Source organism: Salvelinus alpinus, chromosome 21, assembly GCF_045679555.1.
Source record: "Salvelinus alpinus chromosome 21, SLU_Salpinus.1, whole genome shotgun sequence".
In the NCBI taxonomy this organism is placed as follows: domain Eukaryota; kingdom Metazoa; phylum Chordata; class Actinopteri; order Salmoniformes; family Salmonidae; genus Salvelinus; species Salvelinus alpinus.
In genome coordinates, this window is record NC_092106.1 from 22,399,261 (window position 1) to 22,413,916 (window position 14,656).

Sequence of the window (14,656 nt, forward strand, 5' to 3'; positions counted from 1 at the left end):
CTGCCACTGAGCAAGGCAGTCAATGGGAGACACAACTCTCATTGCATTGACTCCAATCAATGTAAAACAATATGGTCTGTGTTTTAGGAGGGGCGGACTTACCATTAGGCAACAAAGGCGATCACACCATCAGGGGGCTTCGTGAACTTGGCATTATTTTGTTTAATAATACATTATTTCTTGTGGCAAATGGATCAGTTTCCCTTTTATCTCCAGCTTTTGAACGGTTGTGACTATTATGAGCCCGTGCCAGAAAGCTAACACTCTCAGGGACACGCACGTCTTCTATTTTCCTAAGACGCTCACAAGCCATGCAGGACACGTTAGAAGGGACTGTGACAAAACCGCAGTGGTGTAAAGTAACTAATAAACAATATATGGGCGGGGCATCTGCCTGTGGCCTCCAAATCACTGAAAGACAATTTATGCTTGATCTAAAAATGTGTTTGGAGACTCTATGGACGGTGTGGCGCTTACAGAGGCCAAATTGAGCTCCATACCGCATGACTTTCCGCCTCCCAAATTTTGTAACAATGCAGAGGGCTCTATATAGCTCTGCATTGACATGATTGAAGGTTGAAGGTAAGTGTGGGCGTGAGGTCCTGTATAAACACAAACTCACTTCCTTGACAACTTCTTTCACAACAGCTCTGCTCAGCGAAGCACAATACATTTGAATGCCCTGACTTCTTCAGAAGCCATATCACTGTAAATGCTGCATGGCCAATGCAGACTCCAGATTGACCATGTAGCCTTGTTTTCCTTCAACAAAGATGGTTTTCATAAATGTTGCAGGATTTGCAGGACATCTAATAAAAGGAGCAGCTATTCATATACAACTGCATTTTTGTGTCTTCTTATAAAGCAATTTTAGACATTGCAATGCCTAACTATATAAACACTTTTTTACACGTTTAACCAAAGTTTCATAGAGGCCCGTTGGCTCGTCACGCTGTTCTAAGGTCAGTTTTTCATTTTACCCCCTTTTGCTAAAGGTGGTCTTGGCGAGTGTAAACTGATCCTAAATCTATAAGAGAAACCGGAAGACTTAGCAGTAGATGACGCGATGACGTCATGAACAGTTCGCGCGTTCAGGGATACATTTGGCGCCACAGACGCAACACTGCCACTGTAGAAGTGAGATTGTCCTCTCTGAGTTAAAACATACATTTTCACCCTACATAGCTATAAACTCAGCTTCAACATGCTGACAAATGGAGCGATAGAGGTAGGTGGTGGCATTTTATGACATACCAGAAAGCATGCAAACAAAGTGTTCCCAGCATCGAGGAAGATGGTTTTCAGACGGGGACTGTCTGCACTGTGTGCTGACTTGCTGCTTTGTTGTGCTAGCCACAATGCTAGCTTACGTTAGCTAGCCATCTATATATATTTTTTCTATCTGTCTTAAGCTGTGTTTTACTCTTTCAACAGGCCCTAACCAAAGGCTCTAATGATTTACAAAACCCCATACTTCAATTAGTGGTGAGTATGAATGGATGTGGAAGTAGCTAGCTAACGTTAGCTCACTAACTTTAGCGAACTTAACTTGTTAGTTGGCCAAGTTAATAGGGCCAACTGTTGAAGAATGACTACTGGCATTGTCAACAATTAGCTAACTTGGACAGTATGGACATAAACAATTTAAGACGGATATTCCCCAAGATGGTAATACAGATTTCGACCACTGCTAGATTTGTCGACATTGACCAAGATCATTTCGACCGCACTCCTGTATTCATATTATTTCAGAACATCCGTAAAATTGATGGAGGCAGTGGACCAGCCCGCTTTCGTCTGATGATGAGTGATGGACAGCACTCAATGTCCTGTGAGTAGAACTATTCCAAATCCACTCCACCACCTGTTCAAAGTACACACAGAAATGGTTGTAGGGCAGGAGGCAGGTGACCATTACAGGTGGCACATTTTTATTATTCTGATTTTTTTATTTCACCTTTTATTTAACCAGGTAGGCTAGTTGAGAACAAGTTCTCATTTACAACTGCGACCTGGCCAAGATAAAGCAAAGCAGTGCGACACAAACAACAACACAGAGTTACACATGGAATAAACAAACATACAGTCAATAACACAATAGAAAAAGTATATTTACAGTGTGTGCAAATGAGGTAATAAAGGTAAGGTAATAAATAGGCCATAGTGGCAAAATAATTACAACTTAGCAATTAAACACTGGAGTGATAGATGTGCAGAAGATGAATGTGCAAGTAGAGATACTGGGATGCAAAGGAGCAAAAATAAATAACACTTTGGGGAGGAGGTTGTTGGATGGGCTATTTACAGATGGCTATGTACAGGTGCAGTGATCTGTGAGCTCTCTGACAGCTGGTGCTTAAAGTTGGTGAGGGAGTTATGAGTCTCCAGCTTCAGTGATTTTTGCAATTCTTTCCAGACATTGGCAGCAGAGAACTGGAAGGATAGGTGGCCAAAGGAGGAATTGGCTTTGGGGGTGACCAGTGAAATATACCTGCTGGAGCGGAGCGCGTGCTGCTATGGTGACCAGTGAGCTGAGATAAGGCAGGGCTTTACCTAGCAAAGACTTATAGATGACCTGGAGCCAGTGGGTTTGGCGAAGAATATGCTAAACATACATAGCATTGCTTTGTGGTAAAGGCATGCAAAGAAAACTAATGTTTTCTGTTTGGATAATATATTCCAGTATTTTAAATTAATGCATGGTTCAAATTGTATTGGATATATAGTAAATGTCAAGGTATCAGTTTAAATTAAAGTCAAGGATATTCTTAATGGAGATGTTAGAGACCTGCCAACTGAAGCTGTTGAGAAACTGCACCCCATTGTTGTAAATCCATAGTGCAATCCTGTCGTAATCTGAATTACACCAGGAGGTAGACTTCAAAGACAACAGGGTAAATCAAAAGTGGTTTTAGTCTTTTTCCACAGTCTCACCTTGAAAATATCAAGGTAAATCGCTGACCTAAGAAAGAGGGGCACTTTGGAGTGTTTTGTGCTGTGGATGTGATTTATGCTGTGGATTGCCTGGGGCAAACCAGCAGGAGGTAGTCAGCATTCAGTAAAAGGAATAGAGAGCTGGAAGTCATCAAAGGATTTGGCATACTTTAAGAAGTATTGTGATAACATAGTCATGAAAAAATAAGACCTATTAAGGAACATATTTTTGGGATCTAAATCTATCTTCATCCCAGACTAGACTGAGCTGCAATTGGCTCTGTTCCATGTTTACTACCAAGGATCGCATGTTGTTTGTATCTGTTAGTGGTGGGGGTTTAGTTGGTCGATGCATATCATCAGCTCTCATAGACAATGACAGACTAACACAAGCAATGGGCGTGTGCAGTGGGTGGCCACCCTCTACTGCACTGCCGATGTTTGTATTGGTCTGTCTTGTCTCTAACATCTCTATCCCTCCTGTAGCGTTCATGCTCTCCACCCAGCTCAACCCAATGGTTGAGGACAACCGACTGGCCCCAAACTGTATCTGTCAGCTGAAGAGGAACGTGACCAATGTCTTAAAGGATGGACGGTATGTTGCTTCTATCTTTTGATCTTTTCACGTTTTCCTGCCTACAGAAGGACTAACCCTTTACTTTCCATTTCTATTGGAAACATGGTTTATTATTCAAATAACTTTAATGTAGGCTAGCTGTTCCTGTAGGCCCTCCTTGATGCTGCATCATTTTTCTCCTTTTGATAAATTGGCTGAGATGAGTCAAACTTTTAGAGCTGTTAGTATGGAGACACATACAATGGATATGCACATACACACACACACATATATATACATACATATACACACACACACTTGAAGTCGGAAGTTTACATACACCTTGGCCAAATACATTTAAACTCAGTTTTTCACAATTCCTGACATTTAATCCTAGTAAAAAATTCCCTGTTTTAGGTCAGTTAGGATCACCACTTTATTTTAAGAATGTGAAATGTCAGAATAATACTAGAGAATGATTTATTTCAGCTTTTATTTATTTTATCACAATCCCAGTGGGTCAAAGGTTTACATACACTCAATTAATATTTGGTAGCATTGCCTTTTAACTTGGGTCAAATGTTTCGGGTAGCCTTCCACAAGCTTCCCACAGTAAGTTGGGTGGATTTTGGCCCATTCCTCCTGACAGAGCTGGTGTAACTGAGTCAGGTTTCTAAACCTCCTTGCTCACACACGCGTTTTTAGTTCTTCCCACAGATTTTCTATACGATTGAGGTCAGGGCTTTGTGATGGCCACTCCAATACCTTGACTTTGTTGTCCTTAAGCCATTTTGCCACAACTTTGGAAGTATGCTTGGGGTCATTGTCCATTTGGAAGACCCATTTGTGACCAAGCTTTAACTTCCTGACTGATGTCTTGAGATGTTGTTTCAATATATCCACATCATTTTCCTCCTCATGATTCCATCTATTTTGTGAAGTGAACCAGTCCCTCCTGCAGCAAAGCACCCCTACAACATGATGCTGCCACCCCGTGCTTCACGGTTAGGATGGTGTTCTTCGGCTTGCAAGCCTCCCCCTTTTTCCTCCAAACATAACGATGGTCATTATGACCAAACAGTTCTATTTTTGTTTCATCAGACCAGAGGACATTTCTCCAAAAAGTACAATCTTCGTCCCCATGTGCAGTTTCAAACCGTAGTCAGGCTTTTTTATGGCGGTTTTGAGGCAGTGGCTTCTTCCTTGCTGAGCGGCCTTTCAGGTTATGTCGATATAGGACTCGTTTTACTGTGGATATAGATACTTTTGTACCTGTTTTCTCCAGCATCTTCACAGGGTCCTTTGCTGTTGTTCTGGGATTAATTTGCACTTTTCACACCAAGTACGTTCATCTCTAGGAGACGGAACGCGTCTCCTTCCTGAGCGATATGACGGCTGCGTGGTCCCATGGTGTCCATACTTGCGTACTATTGTTTGTACAGATGAACGTGGTACCTTCAGGCGTTTGTAAATTGCTCCCAAGACTGAACCAGACTTGTGGAGGTCTACAATGTTTTTTCTGAGGTCTTGGTTGATTTCTTTTGATTTTCCAATGTCAAGCAAAGAGGCACTGAGTTTGAAGGTAGGCCTTGAAATACATCCACAGGTACACCTCCAATTGACTCAAATGATGTCAATTAGCCTATCAGAAGCTTCTAAAGCCATTACATCATTTTCTGGAAATTTTCAACCTGTTTAAAGGCACAGTCAACTTGGTGTATGTAAACTTCTGACCCACTGGAATTGTGATGAAGTGAAATAATCTGTCTGTAAACAATTGTTGGAAAAATTACTTGTGTCATTTCCAAACCGACTTGCCATAACTATACTTTGTTAACACGAAACTTGTGGAGTGGTTGAAAAACTAGTTTTAATGACTCCAACCTAAGTGTATGTAAATGTCTGACTTCAACTGTATATATATATATCAGCCATGTGTTTAGTCTTTGGAATGTTATTTATGAAGCAGTTGTTAATCTGTTTTTATTTTCAGGCGTGTGGTGGTCATACTGGACATGGAGGTGGTGACGTCTGCTGATAAGGTCGCTGGAAAGATCGGAGAGCCCCAGCCTTACGTGGAAGGCGAGTCTTCAGCCCATGCTGCATTTCTAACCATCACAATATCATACGGCTTAGGGGGACAGAAGTTGAACAAATGTTTGAATCCAGACATGGATATAGCCTACCATGTTGAATGTGCAGTTTACTTGAGTTTTGACCTTTCACTTCCTCATCTCCCTTGCAGGTCAGAGTAAAGCCCCACAGTCAGCCTCCAATCCCTCAGTCCACCCCCTGCAACCCCAGAATGGAATTGATGGTATACATCTCCAGATCACTCACTTTGCTTTTAAATCTGTCTTTTCATCATGTACCAGGAGTTGAATTGAGAGGTTGGGTCATGAATGGACTGTTTTCTCAAGATACATTCCTAATGTTTGGCAGCTATATGTATTTATTTAAAATGATTTAGAAGGTTACAAAACATTTCAATATAGGTTATTTTCTTTCAGTTTACAGTAGATGGCAGCATTTATGCAAAATGGACAAATGTTGGTTAAAATCCTCAGATCTACTGAACATATGACTGCTGCTGTTTTTGTCAGAACGCTTAGCTAATTAACATTTGGCTCTTGGGTATATGCAGTCATCTGTAACATTATACTTATCTTACTAAGATGGTAGTTGACCCATGTGATGCTGATAAGCACAAAATATTAGGTCTATATTCGGTGTCTTTGTTGCAAATAAGACAGTAAAATCAGTCTTAGAGAAAATCTATAAAACATACATGCTGCTGGTGAACCATCTGTACTTCACACAGGGTATTATTTCCAGTAGTCTAGATGTGCTCGCCAGTCAGACTGTAAATTGGTTTTGAATTGGATATGATCTGAGTATACAGTAGTATTGATGGTTTTCAGCTCTTTCGACAGTTCCCTTTTCGTCAGGTAATTAGGTAAGCACTTGGTTATAATTAGTACTGAAATAAAATGGTAATCATGCCATGATGAGAGATGGTACGTGATGGGTAGCCTAATTATCAATAATATGCTACTGACATTGATTCCAAAATATACATATTTTGTTCTACTTTAATTTAGCATGTATTTTTACTAATACTCCCTAAATAGGTCTAAGCGAAAGTGTGCAGGTAATTAATGCTTAATTCTAAACCCATCTCGTGACTGAATTACCATTTCTAATCATTGCACAGTACAAGTGTTTACTCAGTTATTTCATGAAAATATGCAGGGCAAAATGAAACTTTTCTTAGTGCTAACCTACAGTATCATAAGGCATTTTGTGAACCATGACAGATGAACTCTTAGCCCAATCTACTGCTTCAGGAGCTTATATCTTATGGTCCAGGTCATAGGTATTCATCCCACTAATCTGATGTCAGGGAATTGAAGTAGTGATGGTGAGCTGCATCCTCATCAGCACAGTTATTATTGTTCAGTTGTGTGGCTGTGCTGCTGGATCTGGGGGCTTAATTACTAGAAATGCAGTGGTTGGCAAAGTGGACTCTGAGCTGTAATCCAAAGTGTGAGACGCACACAAATCAAATGTGCAGCTAGCGCTTGTCCGGACAGAGAAACCTCAAAGTCAGGCCTCATGCACCAATTTCCTTTGGGAAGAGCAGCTTTGGTTTGTTATTTCACACTTCTGTCTGCTTTGAGTCTGATATGTGAATCATCATCTCTCTCACAGAAACATCTCATACTCACACAACTTAGTTTGTCTTGGGGTGGGGGGGGTCTCCTCTCCTACTATCCCAAATCTACCGCAATAAATCCACTACTCTTCCTGATTAAGATTTTCTGTGATGCGAGACTACTTTCATGGAGTGAGATAATTACATTGATCAAGGAGTTGTGATCCAAAGAAATTCGATTTTTGAAATTCAGCCCTGATGAATTATGGATGTCTATTCTTTTGAGTTTGCCACTCCATCACTGCTCTCTATATGCACCAATAACGCCTCTGTTCTCTTTTTAATTTCCCTATCTATCATAAGGCTCCATGTACAAAGGTCCCAGCAGAGAGTTTGGGGGGAAGAAGGGCATGCCTCCGTCTGCCATGCCCAGCACTCCTGGGGGATCCGCCAAAGTCGTGCCCATCGCCAGCCTCAACCCCTACCAGTCAAAGTGAGTGGTCTTCTTCTTATATTCGTCTATGGTTGAGTCCCACATGGCACCATATTTCCTATGTAGTGTACTACTTTCTATCAGGTGGACCATCCGAGCCCGTGTCACCAACAAGAGCGGCATCCGCACCTGGAGCAACTCTCGTGGGGACGGCAAGCTGTTCTCTATGGAGATTGTGGATGAGAGTGTGAGTAAACGCTAACAAAAAGGGTTTCTCGTGTTGGATCGTGTGGAGCTAGTCCGTAGCTGACTGTGTTGTGTGTTGATGCAGGGAGAGATCAGAGTGACTGCCTTTACCCAGGAGGTGGACAAATTCTACAGCATCATCGAGACTGGCAAGGTGAGAGGAACTGCCTCATATTAATGTTGCTTATCCACCATATGTCTGTCACTTTGGCAGATTTGGGTCAACTGAGTAATCAATCTCAATGTGCTATTGCCAATACCTTTTGATTTGTGCAATGTGCTGAATTGGATATAATACACTGCTCAAAAAAATAAAGGGAACACTTAAACAACACAATGTAACTCCAAGTCAATCACACTTCTGTGAAATCAAACTGTCCACTTAGGAAGCAACACTGATTGACAATAAATTTCACATGCTGTTGTGCAAATGGAATAGACAACAGGTGGAAATTTATAGGCAATTAGCAAGACACCCCCAATAAAGGAGTGGTTCTGCCGGTGGTGACCACTTCTCAGTTCCTATGCTTCCTGGCTGATGTTTTGGTCACTTTTGAATGCTGGCGGTGCTTTCACTCTAGTGGTAGCATGAGACGGAGTCTACAACCCACACAAGTGGCTCAGGTAGTGCAGCTCATCCAGGATGGCACATCAATGCGAGCTGTGGCAAGAAGGTTTGCTTTGTCTGTCAGCGTAGTGTCCAGAGCATGGAGGCGCTACCAGGAGACGGGCCAGTACATCAGGAGACGTGGAGGAGGCCGTAGGAGTGCAACAACCCAGCAGCAGGACCGCTACCTCCGCCTTTGTGCAAGGAGGAGCAGGAGGAGCACTGCCAGAGCCCTGCAAAATGACCTCCAGCAGGCCACAAATGTGCATGTGTCTGCTCAAACGGTCAGAAACAGACTCCATGAGGGTGGTATGAGGGCCCGACGTCCACAGGTGGGGGTTGTGCTTACAGCCCAACACCGTGCAGGACGTTTGTCATTTGCCAGAGAACACCAAGATTGGCAAATTCGCCACTGGCGCACTGTGCTCTTCACAGATGAAAGCAGGTTCACACTGAGCACATGTGACAGACGTGACAGAGTCTGGAGACGCCGTGGAGAACGTTCTGCTGCCTGCAACATCCTCCAGCATGACCGGTTTGGCCGTGGGTCAGTCATGGTGTGGGGTGGCATTTCTTTGGGGGCCCGCACAGCCCTCCATGTGCTCGCCAGAGGTAGCCTGACTGCCATTAGGTACCGAGATGAGATCCTCAGACCCCTTGTGAGACCATATGCTGGTGCGGTTGGCCCTGGATTCCTCCTAATGCAAGACAATGTTAGACCTCATGTGGCTGGAGTGTGTCAGCAGTTCCTGCAAGAGGAAGGCATTGATGCTATGGACTGGCCCGCCCGTTCCCCAGACCTGAATCCAATTGAGCACATCTGGGACATCATGTCTCGCTCCATCCACCAACGCCACGTTGCAACACAGACTGTCCAGGAGTTGGCGGATGCTTTAGTCCAGGTCTGGGAGGAGATCCCTCAGGAGACCATCCGCCACCTTATCAGGAGCATGCCCAGGCGTTGTAGGGAGGTCATACAGGCACGTGGAGGACACACACACTACTGAGCCTCATTTTGACTTGTTTTAAGGACATTACATCAAAGTTGGATCAGCCTGTAGTGTGGTTTTCCACTTTAATTTTGAGTGTGACTCCAAATCCAGACCTCCATGGGTTGATACATTTTATTTCCATTGATATTTTTTGTGTGATTTTGTTGTCAGCACATTCAACTATGTAAATAAAAAAAGTATTTAATAAGAATATTTCATTCAGATCTAGGATGTGTTATTTTAGTGATCCCTTTATTTTTTTGAGCAGTGTATGATATAATGATACAAATCTGAGATGAATGATTCTCTCCAAAATGAATCACACGACAGTAGCAACATGATCCTCAGCTTCAGATCCTCTGCAAGGCTTTATTTACCGCCTACATCAGTATTCAGCTGAAATGAATCCTGTGTCCAGATCTATTTTAGATTTGAACTTTATCTGATCCATGTCCAGGTGTTCTACATCTCCAAGGGATCCCTGAAGATCGCCAACAAGCAGTACTCATCCCTGAAGAATGACTATGAGATGACCCTGAATGGAGAGTCCACCATCATCCCCTGTGAAGACACCCAGGACGTACCCATGGTGCAGTGCAACTTCGTCTCCATCGCCGACCTGCAGGCCCGAGAAAAGGACACCATTTTGGGTAAGGAGCAGGTGTAGCAAAGGAGGAGAGAAGGGGGTGGGTGGTCCAGGCAGGGCTGGCGGGGCATGATAACCGTAATTAATAACAGACTTAGCTTATTGTTATTATCCTATCATAGGGATAGCTTCAATAGAGTGGTAGGGCAGCGTAGGGGAGATGGATGCTATGGCAGCAGCGGGAAGCTGGTTGCGCTGTGGAGGTTGAGGTAATTCTAAGAGCAGATATAAAAGTCATTAATAACACTGATGACAGTAATGGCCTGTGGCGCAGATTGACTTTGGGCCCTATGGCAGAGAGGAGGGAGAAAACTGGTAAAATTAGTTAGTATTAAGCCATAGTCAGCGTTCCAAATGGCACTTTGTTCCCTATATAGTGCACTACATTTGATCAGGGTCTATATGGCGCCGGTCAAAAGTAGTGCACTATGCAGGAAATAGGATGCCATTTGGAACTAATCATAAATTGTAATGACGGTAATAGACTTCTTGCAGCTTGTAGTCTAGCTGTATAGTCATTTCTCTTCAGGACCAGCAGGCGTCAGCCCAGCCAGCCTCGTGATGTTGAAGACATCTTCTTAAGCATGCTTAAATCAGTTGTAACCTAGCAAGGACTAGATGAAAGGGTTAAGATGGCAGAGAGTATAGGTTGCTCCCAAATGACACACTGTTCCCTATATAGTGCACTACTTTTGACCAGAGGGCCCTGGTCAAAAGTAGTGCACTACACTCTTAACCACTAGGCTAACTGCGGCCCCATGAAGATAATTATTTAGGACGTAAAGTGATTTTTAGATCAGTTAGTCAGCAGTGTCCGACTTCAAATGAGTAGAATTCCATCTCAAACATGGCCGTAGTCTACTGTGCTAATGATGTCACCTGTGTTGAAAATATGTTCAACTATCTATGGACATTTTCACATACATATTATAAATATTGATCACATGTCTTATTCTCCTGGGTCACTCAGTCCCCCAGTTCTCCACGGTAATGCTGCTCAGAGTCAACTGTGCTAATGACGTGATCGTGTGTGTTTTTCCAGATGTGATTGGAGTGTGCAAGAGCGTGTCCGACGTGACCCGCCTCAACACCAAGAACAACCGTGAGGTCTCCAAGAGGACGCTCAACCTGATGGACCAGTCTGGTAAACTGGTGGAGGTCACCCTGTGGGGAGAGGAGGTGAGGACTGGGGGACAGACACTAGCGCAGCCATAGATGGGCTATATGCGTCTGGACACAATGGGACAGTCCTGCTGGATAAAGAGAGGATGAAAGTCACTTTCTCTCATGCTGGTGACATGCTGTAGCACTTTCATTATGTGCTGTACACACCTGCATTAAGTTTGTGTCCCTGTGTCTTGTCAGCCAGAGCCCCAGGTAGGGCTAGGGTACACCTCTCCTAATTGAAAAAGTGTTGTGAGCCGTGTGCCTCCCTGTTTTTGGAAATGTCTGTTAAGCAGTTTGAAGAGGGAGAGGAGATTTGAGCACTGGTCTCTGTCTCTCTCTCTCTGTCTCTGTCTGTCTGTTTAATAGAAGCTGATGTGGTTGAAGTCACTGAGAATACCCTGTCAGTGTGATGAAGGAACCCAACTCCTGCAGTTGATTTTATACGTGGCTCAGTGGGGCTATGCTTAGTTTGCCACCATATGTATAGTTTATAACAATAAGCTTTAGTAAATACAGAATTGCAAGAATATTTTTTCACTTTATTTTTCTCCCTCGGTGCTGATACTTTTGGGTATGTAGTGTATGTGAACACCTGCTCGTCGAACATCTCATTCCAAAATCATGGGCATTAATATGGAGTTGGTCCCCCTGTGCTGCTATAACAGCCTCCACTCTTCTTGGAAGGCTTTCCACTAGATGTTGGAACACAATGGCCCCAGAACTATGCATTGGGGCTGGTAGCGTTCTCCTAGCATCCGCCAAATCCAGATTCGTCTGTCGGACTGCCAGATGGTGAAGCGTGATTCATCACTCCAGAGATTATATTTCCATTACTCCCGAGTTCAATCGCTTTACACCACTTCAGCCGACGCTTGGCATTGCGCATGGTGATCTTAGGCTTGTGTGTAGCTGCTTGGCCATGGAAACCCATTTCATGAAGCTTCTGACGAACAGTTATTGTGCTGACGTTGCTTCCAGAGGCAGTTTGGAACTCGGTAGTGAGTGTTGCAACCGAGGACAGACGATTTATACGCACTACTCGCTTCAGCACTCGGTCCTGTTCTGTGAGCTTGTGTGGCCTACCACTTCGCGGCTGAGCTGTTGTTGCTCCCTGATGTTTCCACTTAACAATAACAGCATTTACAGTTGACTGGTGCAGCTCTAGCAGGACTGAAATTTGACGAACTGACTCGTTGGAAAGGTGGCATCCAATGACGGTGCCATGTTGAAAGGCACTGAGCTCTTCAGTACGGCCATTCTACTGCCAATGTTTGTCTATGGAGATTGCATGGCTGTGTGCTCGATTTTATACACCTGTCAGAAATGTGTGTGGCTGAAATAGCCGAATCCACAAATTTGTGTAGTTTTGCACATAAAGTGTATATCATTGGTATCCTCAGTCAACCTATATGTTCTATTTGCAGGCAGAGAACTTTGATGGCTCTGGGCAGCCCATCCTGGCCATCAAAGGGGCCAAGCTGTCGGACTATGGGGGCAGATCTCTATCTGCTTCGTTCAGCAGCACCGTCATGGTCAACCCCGACATCCCTGAGGCATACAAGCTGCGGGGCTGGTAAGTGTCTCATCTGGAGCCAAATAGCTTTAGGTTCTAACAGCCTCTGTGACTGTTATACAAGAACAGCCTGGGTATGTATGGAGCCACTATTGGGTCATATTTTGGTTTTAAAAGACCTGGAATGAATCTCTCACATCCTCTGCTCCACTGTTGAGAGAATTCTAAAGGAATTTGAATGTTAAATATCAGATCCCCCAAACCCTGAGAGGGGTGCGTGCTCTGGCTTGTATCATCAAGATTAGCCTACCTCCATTAGTGAAGATGTGGGGGGGTTACTTCAATGAAGCTTTACATATGATTGCAAATCATTCTTCAACTGTGGAAAATGCCTTTTTCTTCTTATCTGCCCTTCAAAAGAAGCCACAAATGACATTTGCACAAATGTGTCTTTGATAGTGGTGATGGGAGCATTTGTGTTTTGATCACTTTGACGGGGCAGAACATAAATATTTTATTTCATATTAATGTCAATAACTAAATTCAAAAGATATTTGGAAGAAACCCTAAAGCCTATATTTGTAGCCAATCTGTAAATGGCACACCCAACTACCTCATCCCCATATTATTACTTACCCTCTTGCTCTTTTGCACCCCAATATCTCTACTTGCACATCCTCATCTGCACATCTATCACTCCAGTATTAATGCTAAATTGTAAATATTTTGCCTCCATGGCCTATTTATGGCCTACCTCCCTACTCTTCTACATTTGCACACACTGTACATCGATTTTTCAATTTTGATTTTCTATTGTGTTATTGACTACATTTGTTTGTGTAACTCTGTTGTTTTTGTCACACTGCTTTGCTTTATCTTGGCCAGGTCGCAGTTGTAAATGAGAACTTGTTCTCAACTGTCCTACCTGGTTAAATAATGGTAAAATAAAACAATTTTGTAGTGGAACCTAAAGCCTATATTTTATTGGAACAAATATATAGTGAATATAGGTCCAAGTTGAGTTTTGGATGTGAGAGTGGTTATTTAGGGAAATGGGTAGTTGGTAGCACATCCACATGCAGTGGTTTAAGATGGCAGACACTATCACAGAGGAACAGGCCCCTGTGTTATCCCTTGAAGACGCCCTATTGGCTGCTCCAGCAAAGCAATGGGAAAACTGTTACTATGACTCGTTCTTTCATATTTTCTTTGCGTTCTCTTGAGAATTCCCGTTATTCATTACTTAAATAATGTTATTCACTGTGTACCATATCCCCAAATAAATACTTCGCTTTTCCAATATCTAGTTGGGAAGTTAGGCAGCAGTTTAGTTAAGTTGATATCAAAGCAGTGTCTTGTCAATGGCCGGCTAGAAGCATAAAATTGGAATCTTGTAATTCAATGGGTAGAAGTAAGGTTGGAAAGGCAGTCGGCTAGATGTGTATGGATGGAGGAGGCAGGGTGATCACAGGGACTTAAAAACTTCTTCGGCATCGGTGTCCCATCCACGGGACGGTTGAGCTAACGTAGGCTAATGCGATTAGCATGAGGTTGTAAGTAACGAGAATTTCCTAGGTCATAGACGTATCTGATATTGGCAGAAAGCTTACATTTTTGTTAATCTAACTGCACTGTTTTAAAGTAGCTATTACAGTGAAAGAATACCATGCTATTGTTTAAGGAGAGTGCACAGTTATGAACATAAGTTATTTTAAGGGACAGCCATTGCTCCTATTTAACCTTCACCTCAGCTCTCTGGCACCTTGATTGATCTGTCCCTCCTCCTTCTACATCCTCTTCTCCCACTCCTCTCCCACTCCACTCTGACAACAGACCATGCCTGGCCCCCAGTCAGACATTGAAGGAAAAATGTCTCAAAAGTGGAGATTCAATCGATTCTCACTCAA

General features: G+C 43.2%; 1 protein-coding gene across 2 annotated transcripts in view; it reads left to right on the forward strand.

Moving 5' to 3' along the window:
* The first annotated feature begins 1,081 nt into the window (after window positions 1-1,081).
* The window catches only part of LOC139548053 (replication protein A 70 kDa DNA-binding subunit-like), a 43,380-nt gene continuing 29,805 nt past the window's right edge, over window positions 1,082-14,656 (forward strand). For both annotated transcript variants that reach the window (XM_071357364.1, XM_071357365.1), the window contains exons 1-12: window positions 1,082-1,228; window positions 1,435-1,485; window positions 1,753-1,831; window positions 3,421-3,529; window positions 5,484-5,572; window positions 5,736-5,807; window positions 7,509-7,638; window positions 7,723-7,825; window positions 7,910-7,978; window positions 9,881-10,073; window positions 11,112-11,248; window positions 12,661-12,809. In XM_071357364.1, the coding sequence (XP_071213465.1) occupies window positions 1,205-1,228; window positions 1,435-1,485; window positions 1,753-1,831; window positions 3,421-3,529; window positions 5,484-5,572; window positions 5,736-5,807; window positions 7,509-7,638; window positions 7,723-7,825; window positions 7,910-7,978; window positions 9,881-10,073; window positions 11,112-11,248; window positions 12,661-12,809 (1,205 nt within the window). In that variant the 5' untranslated portion in view covers window positions 1,082-1,204. The remainder of the gene's footprint in view (window positions 1,229-1,434; window positions 1,486-1,752; window positions 1,832-3,420; window positions 3,530-5,483; window positions 5,573-5,735; window positions 5,808-7,508; window positions 7,639-7,722; window positions 7,826-7,909; window positions 7,979-9,880; window positions 10,074-11,111; window positions 11,249-12,660; window positions 12,810-14,656) is intronic.